General features: G+C 49.6%; 1 protein-coding gene across 1 annotated transcript in view; it reads left to right on the top strand.

The window, feature by feature from the left end:
- COL4A2 (collagen type IV alpha 2 chain) overlaps positions 1-21526 on the top strand; it is a 177872-nt gene that overhangs the window by 37411 nt on the left and 118935 nt on the right. The window contains exon 4 of the mRNA XM_022576773.3: positions 17404-17484. Within this exon, the coding sequence (XP_022432481.1) occupies positions 17404-17484 (81 nt within the window). The remainder of the gene's footprint in view (positions 1-17403; positions 17485-21526) is intronic.

Here is a 21526-nt window from a genome sequence, read left to right as displayed (position 1 = left end):
TGTCTATGGAAAAGAGGACCAAATTCAATCACTGAAGGAGGCTGGGGGAGACCCAGCCTGTTATCACGACGATGAGCATATGAGAGTTCCAGATGTGAGGGAATCAGAATGCATCCAAGTGCTCTGGGGTTTTGCCTACTGCTGTTTAATCTTGGGCAAGTCACCTAGAATCTCTGGAGCACCCAGTTTGCTCGTGAGAAATGGGGTTAGAGCTGGGGTTCCCCTGCATGTGAAGCCTGGCCAGGTCAGTCTTAAACCCGTTAGCTGCTTCCAACCCCGCCTCTGGGGGTGCTCATCAACCCGCAGTCTTTACCAACGCCACCTCCTCTTCCTCTGTTAGACTAAGACATAACAAAAGAGCAGCCAAGAGTAGGTCTTCACTAAGAAAACGCTGGGACTCCCTAGAATTAATTATCTTGTCCGTCGTTTCCAGTTACAAAAATCTGACGTTTGAGCTTGGCATGCCCAGTGCCTGGCATAGTCCTGGTACCGTACCAGGCGATCCGTGGACTTGGTGGGAGGAAAAATCACTGAAGGAACCGGGGTGGAGGTGCCTCGATGCTGCTTTGCTGCACACTCAAAGCAGTGACAGCCTGGAGCATTTCAGAAGCATTGCAGACCTGGAACATGGACACAGCATGAAGCTGGCTGAGTAATAACACATCAGATTTCGTTGCTTTTGCGGAAACTCTCCTGACCCGGTATAGAACAGCAGTGCTATTTACCCTGATTGGACAGAGGTCCATCTTGGCTGTTTATGGGACCATAGGCATGGCTTGAGTCCTTGAGGGTGGGTGAAAGGGGGAGCAGGTGATAAATGGCTCCCTGGTTTAAAGCCTGAGAACCTTGGGTCCAGTGGTCACCCAGAGCCAGAGGCAGCCTCACCTAAGGACATAATTCCGTAGGGCCACAAATCAACCAGCAATTCTCCTGTAAGGTGACTTCTTAATCTAGCAAATCAACCTCTCCAAAGACTTTTCATCCTAAGAAAGTAAAAGGAAGAAGAAGGACAAAGGGGAAGGACCAAAAGACTCGAGGATGGTGGTGATGTAAGAAAAAAATGCTGGGGCTCCTCTCGCGAGATTCAGGCTTGGCACCTCCCACCGACCCTGATCTTGGCATCTTGTCTCAGTTCCTGGGGCGGTGTCTTCTGAAGAGTGGTCCTCCCAGTCCAGGGCCCCAGAAGTCCAGTCCTTCAGGCCAATTCCAGGAGAAAGCAGAGCACTCTTGTAATTCATGAAGACATTTTGAGGTACGAAGAATTATAAAATGGATAGGGAATATTTAAAACGTTTCAAGGCCACTCTGTCCTTGACTGTTCCCTGTTCTCAAAGCAAACTCCAGCTTCTGCTGCTCCGGTCTGGTGGGTGTGCACACAAGCCCTGATGGTCTTCAGGCCTTTCTCCTGCTGTTTTTGCTATGTGACCCCAGGGACACCACTGGCTGGGATTTCAAAGAACTGCCTGCCGTCCTGAATCTATTAGTGTGTTTATGGGTTGCAACCAAGGAGAGGAGAAGTATGGTCTATTAAGGACAAAGACTCCAGGGAACTGGGAGGAAAAGTGCTGGCCTTGGCATTGGTGCCTGACTGTATGGTATGTACAGGAGCTGGCGCTCCTGGCAGGAGTTTCCTCCCAAGGGTGATGCTTTGGGCAAAAGGGAGCTCTGAATCGTGACGCGGTCGGGAAAGGAACACAACTGTTCCGCTTCACATGTCTTTGCGCAGGGGAAACATGGCCAGCGTTGCCTTGGAGCCAGACTCCTAGGTACCAAGGTGTCTAAGCCACCAATTCACGGAGTGACCACAGTGACCAGCACTGTTGCACGCTCGCGCCCTAAAGCTCTGTCCTGCTTTCCATCTATAAGCCTTCTCCATCTTTAAATCCATCGGGAAATCTATCAGCTGGGTAGCCAATCCTTAGAGATGTGAGAGTGGGACTGACTCCAAAGAACCCCAGGTTATTAGATGGACAGCTCACCCTGGCATTTGGAAAGGACTAGAAACATGCTTTAAATCAGGCAGGCAGGTGCATTTAAAGAGTACAGATAGGCAAGCAAATTTCAAGGTAAGACACAGTAATTCGGGAAGAATTACTTGCCCATTTGTGCCCACGTACTCCCGTGCAATATAATAATCCAGTTATAGCAGGTATTGTGTGATCAAGTGTTTATTGGTAAGAACTGGTGGCTCCGAGTCTCCCAAGGGCAGGGGGCCTACCTGTTCCCCTCCGGACCCCTGGTCCTCAGCAAGCATGACGGTACTCAGCGAGCACGACAGGCTGTAGGCTCTCAAAGGTGTTTCCAGAAGACGTTTAGTGGTGTCTCTGTTCATGAGAACAACTCAGTATTCTCCTGTCCGAGGAGCAGAGCGAGAGCTGTAGGTCTGTGTAGTGGCAGACGGCTTCTAGGTCACCAGATCCAATTCCCAATTCCCGTGTCAGTGTGGACGCCCTTCTTCCCCGTCGGGGGGTGTTTGGGCTTGCCCAGCCTCTCCTCATCTCCAGGTCCGTCCTATTGCCATAGTACCAACTCTTCCTGGCTTTTGTTGTGCCGTGGCCCATACTCTGTTTTGAAAGGACAGGAGCATAATAAAAACGGATACGAAAGAAGGGCCAGATGACATCACTGAAAATATTTGAGGAAGTCCATTCTTTTGGATGTTTATAATCTCGGCATGTTAGTTGTTTGTAATATGATAAGAGCACTTTTGATACATGGGGGGGAATTACAGGCCTTTTGGCTCAGACAATATTCATGAATTTTTATTTTGGGCTCATAGTGATGGAAAGAGAATAGGAGGTCTTGGCTTGAGTCCCAGATGACCTTGACTCGCTGGTTGACCTTGGGTACAACTTTCAGCGTCATTGAACGGCTTAAATTGTGCCTATGCCAGCTATTCATTGAATTAAAAAAAGAAGAAGAATTCCATTATTAAAGATGAGTTAGTGCAGTAAATTCTCCCTCTCAAAAATCTTAACTCGGAAATTGATAGTACATGGAAATTAAAATTAAAATATCTCCTATCCAAGGTTAATCCCATGAGCTCTGTGTAGATTCAGCCTTCTGTGCTTGCTTTTAGAATGAAAATCTTAAAGCATTCAAATGTCCCCGTGAACAACCATCTCCCTAAGCGGTGAAAATGTTGCCACTTACAGTATCCCTGGATCTGGACTGTGAGTGTGGAGATGGGCTGGTATCTTCCCTCCGTGGGTGAAACAAAGCAAAGGTTAAAGACGTGAAGAGTACAGCCTTCCTGCCACATGCCGGGCACTGCGCTAAGCTCATCCCGTTTCCCCCCGACAGCAGCCCCACGAGGCAGGGGTGGTAGATTCTACCCATTTGGCAGATGAGACCGTGGGACGCATGGGATGGGATGATTCTCAAGGCCACAGGACCTCCCTCCAGACAGGGCACCCCTGAGAGTACGTACGTACGTACGATCCATGTACCTACGTTACAGTGGACATTGCATACCTGCCCAGAGTCAGGGCACTTTGGAGGCCTGGGAAGACCCCATCCTCTTGCAGACACCCCAAGTTCAGGATAAGAAGCCCAGATTAACTGTTTCATGCATCAGTATGACAGAACTGACCTCCAGTCCTTAAAATGTGTGCATGCTAATTCTGAATTAGCCTTACCTCATTTGGAGGGCAGCTCCACAACTTGGTCTGAACCGAGTCCAGGGAGATTTACTGTTTGGTGGGTCGATATTGCAGTTACTGTCATATGTGGTCCCTGATCGCAGCACAGAACCGTGAGAATAAAAAGCCCAACAGCCTGCTGGGGAGCAAAGAGAAGCATGGGGCTGAAAATTCCCTCTTGGAATATCCAAGTGGATAATCTGTACACAAATAACAGCGCTGCCTGCGCCAAGCAGGACTCTCGGCCCCGGGAATGTGGTTCTGCTGTGACTTAGAGATTTTATTCACAGACCTGCCGATGCAAAGAGGAACCTAAGCTCACAGCGAAGGAATCCTGTCTGGCTGCTGACATGCAAAGGCGTGTCACATGGCTTCTGGAAGCCGCCAGGTGTGATTACCTTGGCTGGGTACACATAGGAGAATGAGTGAGGCAGAAATTCAGAAATTCTACCCCAGAAGCCAGGCCAGCAGGTACGTAGAGTGGTAGTGATGTTAGAGTGGGCTCTCCACTGGCTCGGAGCCCCGTGACTTTGATCCAGGGGGTCATCAAGTTTGCGAAGATGAAGCCGCTCAGACGTAGATGGGAGCCTGCCCAGGCAGACTGCTGGTATGCCTTGCAGAACAGCGCGAACCCACACCTGCCTTGCCTGGACCAGCCCCAGCCAACCAGAACGGAAATCTGATTGTGTTCTGAGAAAGCATTGCTAAGTCTCTTTCCTTCCGTTCTTCTCAGGCTTCCCCCCCAAATTGGTCATGGAGGGAGGGGTTTGGACAGAGCTCTTCGGCTGGGCATAAATAGCTTCAAGAGACGTAGCCACTTCATTTCTTCAGAACAATGTTAAATATTCGTTTCAGACTCATAGCCAACTCTCACAGCCTAGACATTTCTATTCATTGCCAGAGACACCAAGAACTGACGGGCTGTGTAAATAAAGCTCAGAGCAGGTAGTGTGTGATGTAACGCCTGCACTAAATGATGTTTTGCTAGACTGTCTCTCATAGCGGGGGAGGGCACAAAAAGAATTGTTCATAAATACTTAGCGCATTTACGCTAAATATAACATATGAGACTCTTTACTGTGTGTGCACAGAACTCTCACCTCCAGCTGTAATTACATGGGTGGCCTCTTAAAAGCTCCTGATGAGATGTTTTCCTCACCTTTGAGACAGAACTCTATCCAAGGCTATAAAAACGACTGAATGGCATTAGCCTTCGTCAAAAATAGTCTTTTTTTTTCTTTCCGGTCGCGCTGCGCGGCAGGCAAGATCTCAGTTCCCCGACCAGGGATGGAACCCAAGGCCCCTGCCGCGGAAGCGCGGAGTCTTAACCGCTGGACTGCGGTTTGGAAGTCCCCAAAATTGTCTTCAGCGTGGCCGATTCTCCTCTTATTGATCGGCTGAGAACATTGACACCTGGATGAGCAGCGAGAAAGAGAATTTTGCAGTCGGGTCTGTTTAGTTACCTGCATTTTCTCTGACTCACACCTGCGGGTGGACAGTTGCTGATAATCAGGAGGATAATGTCCGGGGAGTCAGGTCGGTTGGGACAGGTTGTGTGCACAGTGGGTTGGTTATGTGCATACCGGGTAACAGAGTAGCTGGAGACGCCCGGATGAGCCCAGATGCACAGCCAGCTGCCGGAGAATTCAGCTCCCGCCACGATGCCCGGGTGCCCCACCTCCTCTCTCTCCTGACTCAGCACCCTACCCCGTCCCTAGACCAGCCCGTTGCCTGGTCCTTCCCAGTCTGTGCCCACGTGGCCCCTGTTCTCTCTACTGAGCAGTCTCACCACTTCCTGACACCCGCTTCCATCAAATCACTGGCCTCACTGCTCTGTAAGATAAAGCGCTGCGTTCACTGTAGTATTTCTTTGCTGATCGTGAACACGACGCGTCCATTCAACCGTGCTCTGCCTTTTACTGCGATTACGGCTGATGGTATTCGTGCGCTGGTCCCGAGCTGCCAGGTCTGCCTTTGACACTGGCTTTCTCGTACCCCCTGTTGGCTTCGGGTGGCATTTGGTAGGATGTGAGCATTTTTCAGGCGCCGTCACCTATTATGCTGTGGCAGAGAACGTTGGTACTTACAAAGCACGAGCAGGGCTGAGATGTGAGATCAACACAAGCTTGACTTCCTGTGCCCGAGGGCAAGTGGCTGGTGTGTCTCAGTGTTTGAGGGCGCGGGTCTCGGCTCTGCAGATGGGGAGACGAAGGCAGGAGGGAGAACATTCCGGGCCAGAGGCATGGCTTGCACAAAGGCGTGTTCTCGAGGAGGATGGAGACCCAGAGGTGTTCATGCTCACACGTTTAAAATCCTCGACATTCCACCACTGCGTGAAAATGTTTTATTAAGCACTCGGCTGGAGTTGAAAGTGGAAGGAACGGTGGATGGAAAGGAACAGAACTCCCCCTGGCAGGTCTCAGGAGAAGCAAAGCTGGTCCAGGGAAGGGTGGGCGTGTAGGGACCAGAGGATGTGTAGACACAGAGTGGGCTGTATCTTGTGAACGGAGCATGAGGTGGGCTCTAAACTAAAGGGTAACGGCAGAAGGACACAAGTCCCCAGCCTGCCCGGTGCTATGGTCTGAATGTTTGTGCCTCCCCCCCCCAAATCCTAACCCCAAGGTGATGGTTTTAGGAGGTGGAGCCTTTGGGAGGTGATGAGGGCGTGAGGGTGGAGCCCCCATGATGGAGATGGACATCCTTGCAATAGGGGCCCACGGAGCTGTCTGCCACATGAGGACATAGCAGGAAGATGCTCTTGGTACAAAAGCAGGAAGCAGGCCCTCACCAGACCCCGAATCTTGCCTTGACCTTGGACTTCCAGCCTCCAGAACTGTGAGAAATACGTTTCTGCTGTTCAGAAGCCACCCAGCCTGGTGTTTGATTATAGCTTCCTGGATGGACTGAGACGCTGGGCATTAGTGATTCACAAAAACAGGAATGGTGACCGTCTCTATTAAGGATGGAGAAGCCAAGGACGGAGGGAGGGTGACTTCCAGAAACTGGTCTACTGACAGACCCACCAGAGAAGCCCAAACAGCAGTCGAACGATTTCAGATAGAAGCATCGTTCCCCCTGGGCTGCGCGCGTGCGTGTGTGTGTGTGTGCACGCTCAGGTGCGCCAGCTACTGCCAGCTACTGCGAGGTGGCCGGCGTGCACACTGGCTCTCAAACTACGCACACCTGTGGCAGCTTCACGGAGGCATCAGGAAGAGGGGCTTTGGTGATGTGCGACCAGACGCCTGAGGCACACCCAGCCTGCCTGGGTCATTGGTCATTGGTAAGACCGGCAGCGCCCCGGCCATCGTGACCACGGTGCCAGTGGCACAGTGCCAGAGGGCAGTTAAAGGAAACCAAGAGTGGGATGGGTAGTGAGGGGCTTTCGTGGAGGCCTGAATGAGCTGTTTCAAGTGCTGGACGAGAAACAGATCTGGTTCTCACGTGAGACTTTGAGACTGTTTCGTTCGTAAGTCAACATCTAGGGAAGCCCGGACGCGAAGAGGTTCAAGATCAACTTTTGGAATCAAGGGACTAAGCCCTGGTTCAAACTAGATGTCAGCCATAGATTCATAAACATCTCTAAATTTCAAGGAAAATAAATCAGACGTCTTAGGAGCTGAGACCGTGGCTGCCTTGAACATTATGAGAGGAGCTGAGACCGTGGCTGCCTTGAACATTATGAGAGGAGCTGAGACCGTGGCTGCCTTGAACATTATGAGAGGAGCTGAGACCGTGGCTGCCTTGAACATTATGAGAGGCAGCAGATAATGTGCTGGTGACAAATTCTAGAACATACTCAACAGATGGGAATTAGAAGTGAAAGGGGACCGGAATGCAGATCATCTGGCTGTCAGGTGATGGGAAGAAATACCTTAAAGTGGAGGCGATCTGTGCTTCACATGGGACGTCCTTCGTGCTTCACGACAGAATTACCTGCGTTTCCAGGCGTCCTCTCTTGGCCCTGTACGTACTCGTGAGGTCGCCTGTCGAGTCCACTGCCCAGCTGGCCCCCACCCATATGGTCCCTGGTTCCTGACAACAGCTGCACGCCCGTGTCCCTGGCTCTTTGCTGTGTACGTTTCAAGTTTCTGGACCAGATGAGGCATCTCCAGATCTCCACCAGCCCCTGCTGGAGGAACGGCAGTGATGCCTGGAATCACGTCAGGTGAAGGCCCTGTGGCTCCGAGGAAGGATGCTGTGAAGGAAGAGGGAGGGGTGCCTCTGGATGGAGTGTGCGTCACCTGCGCTCAGAGCACGCGGGACCAGTGTCAGCACCTGCGCTGGCTCCCACCTGGCCCGGCAGGCCTCCCTCCCTTCCTCACTAGGGGACACACTGGCGTCCTGCATTCCGCCTCAGGACAGGAGGAGAGGGCCCAGGCGGAGGGTGTGTGACAGGAGACGCCACCCCCTTCCCTGACTCAGCCAGGTTGCCCCCTTGCCTTCATCTGCAGGTGGGCCCATGCACACTCCGAGATCATTCTAGCCCTGGGCAGGGTATTTCTAAGGAAGCGTTGGCTGATGCAGCCTGGCTGGGCTTCCACTCCCATTCCTGTGTCTGAGGCTCTGCGCCAGCAGCCAAGCCAAACCTCATCCTCGTGACCCTCAGATGTAACTGGTACCAGAGGCTTCACGACAGACGCCGCTGAATTCTCGCCCCAGGCCTGGGCGGGGTCACAGTTGTCCTCATTTTGTGCAAAGGGCAGTGCGCTTCAGAAGTTAGGCCATCTCTCTGCCTAGACTCTGCCTTTTGCCGTCTTCTGATGCTCCTGGTCTGTCCATCCCTACTTCCCAACTTTACACACACCCAGCAGCCCTGCCCGGGTGCATCCTCACCATTGAGTGTAGCAGCTCGAATGCGGGCTGTCATTAGCCTGCTGTCAGTGTCATGAGCGTAACTGTTATAAATGGGGAGCGTGTTCTGACCTTCGATCTGCCAGCAGCCCTCTCCGTCCTGTCTGGCTCCTGAGATATTGGGGTTTCTTTCCGTTATCCCCGCCGGTCAGTACCCAAGCCCCAGCGTTAAAGTACGGCTGCCTCTGCTGTCTTGTCAACAGCAAGCTCTATTTGGAGAACACGCCTTGCCTTTGAGCAGCCTGGGAAGAAAGAGGAGGTGAAGAAGTTGGCTACAGGCTCATGAAAACGTGTAAGTGTGCAAGTATGGGTAGGAGAGCGTGTGGCTCATTTCTGTGACTCAGCTGAGGGCCCCGAACACAACGCCTCCTGGTCCTGTCTGCCGGGAGGAGCGGTGCCGTCACAGGTGCTCACTCACCTGGGTGAGAGTCCGTGAGCACCTGTGGGACCTGACGACTCCATCCTAAAAGACCTGTGGCCCTTCATCTCCCCTTGCACGACTCATCCTGTCAGGTTTCCGGTTCCCATCCTGCCCTCCTTTCTTCTCCCAACTCCCAGCCCCAGGAGGACAGATCTCACTGCAGCTCTGTCAGAGATCAGAGTACTTGGTCAGAGTCCACTGGGGTTGTTCATCTAAATGGGCGACCGTTTTGTCCATCAGTTATTCCACTGTCTTTAGCTAGGGACAGTTTGAGGACCATTCTAGAATCAACGCATCTATTTTGGGTACCCTTGAAATGTTAAACAAAGGCAACCAAATGGGCTGGATTTCCCACCCAGTTTATTGGGGAGAAGGGTTTTGTTCTGTGTGGAGTGGCTGTGATCTGCACTTCCTCTGCCATATACCCTGTCTTGCTCATACTATGTTGGAATGATTTCCTTAATTTCTAAAGCTGCATGTACGGAAATGGCTTATATTTCCTGTTTTGATAAACTAATAGAACTTTACTGGTAACCTTGTTCCCAAGTTGGCTTTCTCTTTGTTGGCCTCTTTTTAGATTAAAAGGATAATTTTAGAAAGTCCCGCCTGCCCGGAGTTGTGACAAACACTTGTATACATTTTTTTTACCTAAAATAGGAAAGATGATTACTTTTTTACAAAAAGGAATGTCTGTCTTTTATGTTAGTCGGAATGGGTTATTCAATAGCCCTCCATACAGGAAGCTTGGGTTGGATGCTGGGGACAATCCAATGGTAAACTATCTGTAAATTCCCTCCAGATTTGCTCTTTTTGGCTGGAGGTATGTTGGCTTAAAAGGCTTTCTTGGACAAGACGTTTCTTGGAACATGTGGAGGACAAAATATTCTTTCTTTGGGGACAAATGAGTTTTGTTCTTGCATCTTCATGTAAATTTGATTAACACTCGTTTCTTCTGTGCAAGTTGAGAACAATGGTGAGCATTTTTTCTTTCATTTATGTGTATTGTATCAACTTTAAAGAGATTCACATCTGCAGAAAGCTGGGCGCACGTCTGTGGATTTGTTCTCTGAACATACAGGGATGGTTCACACTGGTAGTTAAGAAAGAGCTAGTCTTAAAGAGCTTAAGTCATTTGTGTGTATTATTTTCTGGCATCCAAGTGGTTCTTTAAACCTATTTTTAAATGTCCTAAGTATCTGACATGGGGAGAAGTGGCAGTGAGCAGTTCTCTCTGTGTTTGGAAGCGGGGCTGCTCCCCGGACACCTGCACGGGGTACCCACTTTTCACCGGGCTGCCGAGGAAATGCTTTTCCTCTGTGCCCGCCGCTGCGCCATCCCTGATGAAGGCCATGTGACAGCGGCTCCTCCTGACGCCAGCGGATTGCTCAAAGAGGGTGCAGGACAGCAGTCAGTGGGACCGGGCGCTCTCTTAATCCTGCAGCCGCTACCCTTGATCCCTACTGCGACTCTTCCCTGAATTCCAGTGAGAAATGGCAGAGCAGGTCTCTGCAGGCAGCCAGAGAGCCGGTGGCCCAAGGCGGAAAGTCTCTCCTTGAATCTGATAGATGCCTGGTTCAGGAAGCTAGAACTCGGCTTTGCTTAGAACATTCCATGACTTTTGTTCTCCCAGAGAAGAAAGACTCCCCGGGGAGTCTAGACCATGCATCTAGGGTGATTTGTATGCCTGTGGGATGAACTAAAGCCCGTGCAAATAGATGTATTTTTAAATCATTCTATGAGATAGTGCCTCACACCGGTCAGAATGGCCCTCATCAAAAAAATCTAGAAACAGTAAATGCTGGAGAGGGTGTGGAGAAAAGGGAACCTTCCTGCACTGTTGGTGGGAATGTAAATTGATACAGCCACTATGGGGAACAGTATGGAGGTTCCTTAAAAAACTAAAAATAGAACTACCATACGACCCAGCAATCCCACTACTGGGCATCTACCCTGAGAAAACCATAATTCAAAAGAGTCATGTACCACTATGTTCACTGCAGCTCTATCTACAATAGCCATGGCATGGAAGCAACCTAAGTGTCCATCGACAGATGAATGGATAAAGAAGGTGTGGCACATATGTACAATGGATTATTACTCAGCCATAAAAAGAAATGAAATTGAGTTATTTGCAGTGAGGTGGATGGACCTAGAGTCTGTCCTACAGAGTGAAGTAAGTCAGAAAGAAAAGCAAATACTGTATGCTAACAAATATACATGGAATCCAAAAAAAAACGGTCCTGATGAACCTAGTGGCAGGGCAGGAATAAGGACGCAGACGTAGAGAATGGACTTGAGGACACAGGGGCTTGGGAGGGGGAAGCTGGGGCGAAGTGAGAGAAGCATCAACATATATACACTACCAAATGTAAAATAGTTGGCTGGTGGGAAGCAGCCGCATAGCACAGGGAGACCAGCCCGGTGCTTTGTGACCACCTAGAGGGGTGGGATAGGGAGGGTGGGAGGGAGGCTTAAGAGGGAGGGGATATGGGGATATATGTGTGCATATGGCTGGTTCACTTTGTTGTACAACAGAAACTAACACAGCATTGTGAAGCAATTATACCCCAATAAAGATGTATAAAAATTTTAAAAAAAAGTGTAATGATGCCAAGATTCAGACAAGGCTCCAAAGAAAAGAATTCCCATATAGAAAGCTAACCCAAAAAATCTCTTGTTCAGACCTCTCCATGTTGCCCCGGGAAACCATCTGTTGCATTCCATTTGAAGAATATGATCCAGGCTTTCTAGAAAATGTATCCTATGGCCTTACGTTGCCAGTTGGCTCCTAAGCATTCCAGGCCGTTTCCAGTTCCTAGAATTTCTAATCAGCACAGCAATGCTGGCTACTAATTCGGGACAGGATAAAATTCAGCAAAAAAAAAAAAAGTCTTAAAAGGATGCTTTGAATAAAGAAAAGAGAACTAACATTTTTTGGCACTGCGATTGATTAGAAGCTCAAACCGTGTCCTGGGTGCTCAGAGCCACCCTAATTGTGCCCCAGGGGGCAGGGGGCAAAGGATGTCGAGGGCTGGCCCTTGTCTAGGATGGACATGCCTGGGTCCACGTTAGGCAGGGACACAGTGACCCTGCAGGAAGTAGTACTTTTCTTCCACTGAAGAGATGGCTCAGTGGTTTGCAGTTGCCTCATTGTCTGGAAGCAAATTCCCCTTTCTCCATGCCAGCCCGTTAGCCTAGCGCAGTGCTCCAGACTTCACGTGCTTACCTGGAAATCCTGCTAGAAAGCAGGTTCTGAGCCGGGAAACCTGGGGCGGGGTCTGCAATCCTAACTAGCACCGAGGCGATGCCGATGCTGCGTCCACACAGCAGGCCGGGGGTAGCGAGGGTGTAGACGAAGCAGCGGCATGTCAGGCGCGATGGATCGCCTCTGACGCTGTGTCTGAGCCCCCGCCTCTAATCAATCAGCCTCCGTCCTCTCCCCATTCCCCTCCCACTCCACTCCTTCTTCGCCAGTATGGGTTTTCTTCCTATTAATTGTTGCAAGGATTACCTACCCTTCATCTCTTCCAGGTGCAGCTCAGAGACGTTCCTGGTCTGCTGGGCTTCTTACGTTTATGCTGCTTCTCTCTTACTTCCCAAAGCTTATATTTCACATTGAGTTTTCAAAACTACTCCTGTCAGCTCTGCAACACTTTCTGAGATGTCAAGAGCTTACCGTGATGTCGAAATTCATTGTCCCTTAACTCCACTCAATATTCTGTAATGAACTACATGGGAAAAGAATCTAAAGGAAAGTGGATATATGTATATGTATAACTGATTCACTGGGCTGTACATCTGAAACTAACACAACATTGTAAATCAACCCTACTCCAATAAAAGTTAATTTTTAAAGAATGGAAAATTTCTGTAAAAAAAGAAATTCACGTCCTTCCCCCGTGTCCCAGCAGGCTAAATTCCTCTACCTTCCCTGGAAGGAGTGGATGAGGCCAGTGGGGCTGGTCTCTAGTCTGGTGGCGGAAGAGGTGGCTGCCAGGATGGGAGTGTCCTCAGTGATGCTCGTTCATCTGCTGACGGAAGTAGCGATTCATCCCCCTGGTGCCCCTCCTTCCACAGTTTGGAAGTTAGATCCACGGTCTGAAATGATCACGCATCTTGGTAGCAGCGGAGATGGTTCTTGGTTGAGAAGTAGGGTTCAGGATGTCCCAGGCCATGGGCTGTCTGTCTTGGACGATAAATCAGCAATGAGTTGAAATGGAGTCCTGGCCCGGAAGCAACGTGGGTGCATCCTAAGGGTCATGAGAAGGGTGGGTTCCAATTCGCTCCAGTCCTAGCTGCTCTGAGTCCTGGTGATAACGATGCTGGGCCTGAGGGCTGGCGGCTCCCCGTCTGTCCCCACGGTTCCAGCAGCAGAGGCCTTGGGTTACACGGCAGGAGGTCGGCCTCTCAGGGTGGGCACGTACGGAGGAACGGGGCACAGCACAGTGCAGGAGAAAGGCCGGCGCTCAGTCCTCTCTGTCACCAGGCGTGATTTAACATGTGGGGCTTTCTTCTCTCTTATTCACTCCGGACTACCCCCCTTCTTCACGGCACTTGCCATAATTGAAATGATGTAGGTTTCGTTCTCATCTACTTGTCTACATGGTCTCTTCCCCACTGTGTACCCGCGGCCAGCACCGTGCATCACCCAGAGTAAACACTGGAGAAGGAAGGAAGGGAGGGACGGAGGGACGGAGGGAGGAGTGAATTCGCAAAGTGAAAAGGTGGATAAATGATCTCCTTCCAGCTGTCATATGTGTTTGGAACTGCGGGTTAGGGTCCCTTGGCTGACGCAGTTGAAGGAAAGTGTTTCCCTGAATGCTCCGGGCTGGGAAGTGTGTGGTGAAGGCTCCTCCGGGGCCCGGAGCCTGGGTGGGTTTCGGTGTGACTGTGGGGCAGGAGGAACCCGTGCGTGTTGGATTCGAGCATTCTCCAGGGATGGGAGTCCTTGCGGTTTTCACGGATCTTCAGGATCATTGGTCCTATGGGGCCGTGAGCGCTTGTCTGCGCTGGGATGAAGGGTGTCCAAACCAGGGCGAGCGTTTGGCCTGCTCGGTTGAATAGATGGAGCTGGTCCGTGACAGTGAGTCTCCAGGAGCCTCCTGGCCCTGGGAGCTGCATCTCCCACTGAGATGCTGGACATTGACCTCGGTGACCTGCAGGGGAGCTCAGGGAGAGCTGCTGCGGGAGTATTGCTCTACACCGTGTGACCGACGGGGATTCAGACTTGAAGTGAGAAACTAATGGAGGATTGAATTGATGTTTCTGAGAGAGCTTGGACCTTTCGGTGAAATCATGCCCTCCTGGAAACTCTGAAGTTAAGGTCTGAGCCAGGGCCAGCTTGTCATCTTGGAGGGTGGGGGGCAGACTCTTGAGGTGGGTGTAAGGTGGGGAGGAAGCTTGTCACCTTCATCAAGGAGCTGACAAGAGGACCATGGTTGGTCTTTGAGTTGTGCTGAGCAGTAAACTCAGGCGTAGACTCAAGGGCTTGGGTTGGGCAGTGGTTGGACTGAGCTTTTTTGGGGGGGGTGGGGCTGGAACACAGACGCAGGACCCCACGTAGCACTTCAGACACTCCTCATCCGAGGCCCTCAGGAGGGTATATGTACCTTGAGAATGTTCCAGAGCCCAGGTCCTGTCAGAGGAATGCCAAGGCTCAGCCTGCGACTTGTTCAGCCTCTGAGAGATGTCTGGAGCACTTGCCCCGCCCTAGTGAAGTAAATACTTCTGTTCATCCTGGAGACCTGACATTCCAGAAGGAGGTACTTAGGGCTCTTGTCGCTGTTGGAATTCTTATGAGCCCCTCTGTAGGATATGTCAGATGCTGATGGGAAACACGCACAGGAGGGCTGGAGTTTCCATGATGGAAATTGGCTTGTTGGGTGGAGGGCTGCTTCTCAACAATGTCTCCCTCACCTCCTGTGTCGGGGTATCTGAGCCATGCACACGTGGTTGAAAAGCATTGAGGCCAGGAGTTTTCAAGCCTGTAAGTCTTAGTTCCAAAAGCAGAAAAGTGCTATTGAATTTTGAGCGGGTTGTGAAGAACTCATTGCTATAACTAAATCCAGTGCATGTCCTAAACCTAGAACAGAAAGTCTGTTAGATCGATTTGAAACCATTAAAATCATTTCAACCATTGATTTATATACGGAGATTTGGCAAGTGGCTTTAAAATCAAAATTAAAAATAGCATGTGAAACACCAGATGGGGAATAGGGGTTTATGCTTCACCCTTCAGCCTGAGGAGTCCCCCTACCCTTTCCAAACAACTGGTAAATGAATTATGATTGTGTGAGCCAGGGACACCTTGCCAAGACACCTATTCACGTCACGGTCGTACATGATACAGAGTACAAATGCGGCGGCCCATCCAGGCTCCTCTCACTTTGGTGCTCATCATAACCCATACGCCGATGGCTTGGCACGGAGCTGGTTGTAAAAAAACCAAATATGCAAAATTGTGGGATTTAAAAATGAGCCCCACTGAAGTTAAACACTGAAGCCATAAAAAAAATTGGCAAATACCTTGTATCATATTTGGAGGGCATGAAAGGATTTTATCCATGTTTGCTCTTACATGATGGAGCTTGGGCTGTCCCATTGCCTTAGGACAGAAGGATAACCAAGAGATTCAAAAGGCTTTGGAGGTGCTGGTTTGTTTAAAGGGTTTGAGATTTTCAGATTTTTTTGAATTCTTCAAAGTAGTGACTGATGCCACCGATTTTAGATTAGGTAAAGAGTGATAATAAGAACAAAAAATGTGCAACTCTCAAATGAGACCTCTCGGTAGAAAGTAGTTAGCAAAGGAAAGGAATGTATCACCTCTACAGAAAGGACAGTGCATTGCTGATGAGGTCTAAGGTCAACTCTGGCCAGATGGTGTTGAGTCAGGGTCTACTCGTGTGCCCGCTAAGCTTGACCGTCCAGGAAGCCTCGTGCCGGTAGGAGCTGCCGAGGTGGCCAGGCAGCCCCATCTGCACCTTGACGTGAACCTTCGGGAACAGGGAAGATGCCGGCAGATGTGCTAACACAAAAAACAGGCAGAAAACTTCAGAGGGAGTCCCCAAGTGACCCCCTGTTTAGTCACTGAGACAGCTCAGGAGAGGATGGAGTCGCTATGGTGAAATGCGATTTTGTTTAAAGCTGGGATGGGTTCTGTTGTCGGGAAGTGTTGTCTGCTCCGTAAGGTTTGGCTGAGTGCTCACCAGAGCTCACCGCGCCCAGGGTCCCCACCGGATGGGCTCCATGGGGGCTCCGAACGGTCTGGCCAAGAGTGTCGAGCCAGACGGAGGTTCCCCAGTGACCAGCTGTGCTTACTCGCCTGTCGGGGGTGATGGGGGTGGGAGTGGGCAGGGCCGACACTTGGCTGAGCAGAGAGCGGGGGAGGGCCAATCTGATTGTCATTTCCTACTCAAAATATTTAGTGCTGTGGACACAGTCTGAAAGGAAGAGCTCAGACACGGTCCAATCTCCAAGCCCATCTTTTGCCTGAAATTCTGAGATCGAGGGCAAGAAATAAGTGCATTTTTCCTCGCTGGAGTCGTCCAGCCAGAGAGCTCGCCCAGTCATCCACTAAAGTCATCAAGAGTTATATCTCAGTGTCTGATGAAAAGTTCACTGAGGTCACCCCAACCCGACTGAATAAATACTTAAGAGAAGCCTCTTCCCCAACCCCTCCTCTTCGGCACCCTAGATGAGCACGTCTCAGGGAAAGGGAAGGGGCGCGGGGCTTCTCCGTGGATGGCGGGTACCCTGTGATGGAGGTGAGGGTGTATTTGCAATACACCTACAAATACACCTACCAGGTGTATTTGCAAATTCTGCCTCCGGATCAGAAGCCCCTTCTCCCTGTAATTCACCGGGACCCGTGCTGTGTAATGGGGCCTGGAGTGCCCTGCGCGTTTATCTTAACCCCATCCTACTCAGCCTTGGACGCCTCCTCCCAGAACCCATCCCCCACCTTGCCAGGCAGAATGAAGGGCTGCTTCCTACGTGCCTGGACTCCTCCTCCAAGCTAAAGGGCTTAACACAGTATCCAAGGCTCACTTCACGTGGGATCCCTGGATCCAGGCAAAGTTCTTGACTTTTGAGCCCCAGGATCTAGCTTGGCATCTGGCATTTAATAGACACTGAAAAAAGGCTTATTGACCATAGAACGTAGAGCAGCAAGAGCGACCTTGGTGTAAACTGTGGACTTTGGGTGGTAATGGTGTCAGTGGAGGTTCACTGATGGTAAGGAATGTCCCGTCTGGTGAGGGATGTTTTTGGTTGAGAGGTTGAGGCCCGGGGGAGCTGTGCATGAAGTCTCTGTACCTTTTGCTATGGACCTAAAACTGCTCTGAAAATTAAATTCTATTTTTTTAAAGACTTACCGAAAGTTTTGAATGAGTAGTTGTTAGAATTGGAAGGGCTCTCAGCACCTGGCACTATGACGCATAGTGTAGCTGCAGTGTTGTGGTAAATTCTCTGCTTTGTGTTTCATTTTTGCAGGGCGCGAAGAAGTTCGATGTGCCCTGTGGAGGGAGAGACTGCAGTGGGGGCTGCCAGTGCTATCCCGAGAAAGGAGGATGGGTAAGTCGCAACACTGCAGTATTATCTTCCTTACACACCCATTTTGAACGAAGTGCCGCATCCTGCCTGGTTAAGTCCTTTGCGTACATTCCTAAGAAATTTAATACAGGCGCGTTCTTTCCCACAAAGCAAACAACAATATAATGCAAAATTGGGTCGATTTATACCACTTTCTTAATACATTGAGAACTGCGTTAACTTTCTCAAGCCTCTTTTCTCTTGTTTGTTGTCACAAATACACGTGTATGCATATAGGTACACATAATGCAACTGCGTTTTATATTTATATCATATATAAGCATACATTTTGTAAAAACACTGCCTAAAGAAAGCATAGTCGCATTTATACTGCAATAGCCATTTAAACTAGAGGGCGCTGCCATTATACCGCTGAGAATCGCTTTGGCTTTTAAAATGATCCCACTCATTCCCTGAATGCCCTTTATGTAAAGCCCACTTCATAGGTAAGTCAGAGAAAAACGGTCCCCCCAAGTTATCACCGTAACATCTGGCAGAGTTTGAAATACGGACCTGATTTTGGGTGTCATACGTTCAATCAAAGTGTAGCCTTTAAAGCTGATGTTTGAGTCTTGGTATTGCTGATTTTAAAAAGGAATTGTTTACACGTCTAAGCCCATTTTGGTGTGTGGCACTGTGGGAAGCAGTATTTCGTTTTACATCACAAAGTCTTCTGAGTCCTTACGCTTTGGAATCACGCAGTTCCCTCTAGGACTCATGCTTGTCCGACGCCAGGTAGTAAGAGGCCACTGGGGCTTCTCGCCTGCATTGCCCTGTCCTTGTTGGAACCGGGAATTACAGCCATCCTCGGGGGCTCCAAATGCGTTTCACCAAGTTGAATTCTAAAGTCAGTTTTCAAAGTAGCCGTGCTCCATCCCCACCCACCAGGAGGAAGAGACGTCTGGTTGGAGACCCGCCTCTGAGGTTGGGTGTCATACCCTACATCCTTCCCTACCTGAGTCGCCCCCAAAAGTCAAATACCTAAAAGGCGTGGCAGGGAACCCCTTTATAAGTGTGGTGGGCTTATGTACTAACATGCGACTCCCCATTGTTTTAGCGGCATAGCTCACAGTCGAGGAGTGATCTTCTGCCAGGAGGTCAAAGCTTCCGTCTCCACGGGCTGTGTTCATCGTGACAGTTTTTGCTGTTGTTGCTTTAGTAAAGGGTTCCTCTGCTTGGAGTGGGGACTTTGTGCTTAAGCAGGTGCTAGTTGAAGATGCTTTATCGGCATTTAACAAGGAGAAGCATTTTTAAATATATGGAAACCGTTCCATGAGACTTAAATCCCCCTGGGGTCCCTTGCTATAGATTTACCCAGCGATGGTTCTGGGGCAGTGGTGAAAAGCCTGACTGCAGGGCTCTCCCCTCCCCAGCGCTTGGCTAGCTCAGCCTTCTGCGGGCACAGAGAAGGCAAACGCGTGTTGTACAAGCAACTGTGAGACATGCCCGAGTTGGAGGGACCCCAGCTCTGATAGGACCTGCATTCTCCCTGGGATCTGCCAAACAGAAGCCAGACTGAGTAGAAGGGGGCTGGGTCTGTTCTTTTTCACTCTTTATGATTAGTTAACGTAGAACCAATATGTGAACATAACTCCCATAATGCTTTTACAAGAACGCTGTTCTTCCATAAAGGTAGTTCATTCTGATTATTTCCGTATGTGATGCCATCTGCACAGCAGTGGATTCTTAAATGACGCCGAGGGTCTTCTCAAAGAGGTCATCAGAAGAGAATTTCTGCAGGTCCCCTGGTCTTCCTAGTTTAGTTAAGTTTACAGCACAGGTGTTATTCCCTGATTAAGAAAATACCTTGTCTCTTTCTACGCATTGCCAAAAAGTAGAAAATGACACCTTCTGGTTAATTTCATTAACATGAGTGACCTAGCATGGGCTTGACTTTCCTTCAGACACATTATCAATCTTGGTCAAACTAAGTTGAGACTTGGCAGTTGTCCGGGTAGTTTGTTCAAGAGCCAGGGCCAGCGGTACCCCACCAGGGGACTGGCCTGCACGTGCCACTCTCTGGAGCGTTTGGAGTCATGCAGAGAGACGTAGACCCCGTTCCTGGACCACACAGATCCAACCCCGGTGGTTCTAACTGTCAGCACCCGGGGCTGCCCGATTGATTCAGGTGTGCTATTGAATATCGATCAATAAGGTGATAGGAATGGCTGACAGTAAGAGATAAGAAGGAAACCCAGTGAGGAGAAATAACTAACGCCATTTATCGTTGTCTACAGGGTGAGCCCAGTGTATTTATTGTTAGGACAGTCGCATATACTTTACGCAGTCATTTATGAAAATAGAATGTCCGTGTCCATTCTACGAACCTGGTGTATGTATATTAAATATTTGTTCATTAGCAAGTCTACCCAAATGGGGTCCTATCGAAAGCAGAGCTATTTCTGCCCTGCTTTTGGATTGGTAGTATTTTTCAGAAGTAATGTAATACACAAAAATAGCCATGGGGTGGATTTTGCCACTCCGAGAGCTGTGTGCATAGTTTGTTCTTTCCCACAGCTTCCCCTGGGGTCCCTTGCTGTCTGTTTTCCCCTCGGTGCCACCGTAGCAGCTGTGACGGGGCCTGGCCGCAGAGCCACGCTCCCCGAGCTCCAGGCTCACTCTGCCTTATATGGGCACGGGGTCCAGTTAATGTTTTCCTCGCCATGGTGACAGCCAACACCAGAAACTGTATGTTACTGGGTAACTTGTAGACTCTAAGCAGAAATCACAAAGGTACTGTGGATTCTGGTTCCAAAGGACTTCTCGTCCTAACCAAGAGAGCAAGCTCTGTATCGAGCCAGACTCCCCGCCCTGGAGTGGCGGGTGGCGCGTTGTCACAGGAAGAGAATTGCGTCTCGCAGACAGAGCCAGCCACCCCGTGGATCATTCCAGCAAATCGGTAGAGGGGGCAGGAAGGGGGGGAGCTGAGGCCCAGCGGTCTGCGCACCCTTCGCTCCCGGGCCAGCGCTGGGAGGTGCAGAGGGTGCCCTAGCCACATCCGCCAGTTCTCATGGGAGGACGGTGACATTTGGGGCTAAGTGACTTGCTCCAGTCTCAGTCCAGAACCGAACTCGAGCTCTCTGACTTTCAGATGAGTTCGTGTTCCAGTCCAGTGATCTTTTGTGTCTGCACACCTCTGGCCAGATGTTAACCTATATGGAGGAGATTCCAGGGGATGGGGGGAAGCACAGAGTCAGAGAAAAGAGGTTTTGCTGTCTTGACTCAAGAGTTATGATTCTCTAGCCAGTTTTCCAGCCATCTCTTCAGTTGCTTAGTGAATCAAAAAAATAAATAACTTTAAGAAGTGAGTTAACGTGGTTAGATCTAGAGACTGTCATACAGAGTGAAATACGTCAGAAAGAGCAAAACAGATATCATATATTAAGAAATGAGTTAAGACTTTGTTGTTGTTAGAGGGTTTCTACTTCAAATAATCCCTATTGAGTATACTGGAGTAATTAGAAAGTGTAAGTCCTAATCCAGCAGTACTCCACAGGGTACTGTCCACAAAGAAAGGCAACTCACTAAATTCTCGGACTTTCTCCACCGCTAATGGTCACAAGCTCATCACGCCAGACAAAGATGCCCAGCCCCCATATCTTTTTCTATTCTTTTTGCTTTTTTACTGAAGTATAGTCGATTTACAACAATTCGGGTGTACAGCCAAGTGATTCGGGTTTAAATATATGTACGTAAATCTGTATTCTTTTCCAGATTCTTTTCTATCATAGGTTATTACAAGATATTGAATAGAGTTCCCTGTCCTGTGCAGTAGGTCCTTGTTGTCTATTTTAGACATAGTAGTGTGTGTCTGTTAATCCCAAACTCCTACTAATTTATCCCTCCCTCCCCTTCCCCTTTCCCCTTTGGTAACCGTAAGTTTGTTTTCTATGTCTGTGAGTCTGTTTCGGTTATGTAAATAAGTTCATTTGTATCATTTTTTTAGATTCTACATATAAATGATATCATACGATACCTGTCTTTCTCTGACTTACTTCACTTAGTAGGATAATCTCTAGGCCGA

This window comes from Delphinapterus leucas, chromosome 18, assembly GCF_059928025.1.
Source record: "Delphinapterus leucas isolate spDelLeu-1000000601 "Yukka" chromosome 18, BTC_Dleu_Yukka2, whole genome shotgun sequence".
In the NCBI taxonomy this organism is placed as follows: Eukaryota; Metazoa; Chordata; class Mammalia; order Artiodactyla; family Monodontidae; genus Delphinapterus; species Delphinapterus leucas.
Note: the sequence above shows the minus strand (reverse complement) of the source record. Positions and strands in the feature narration are given on the sequence as shown.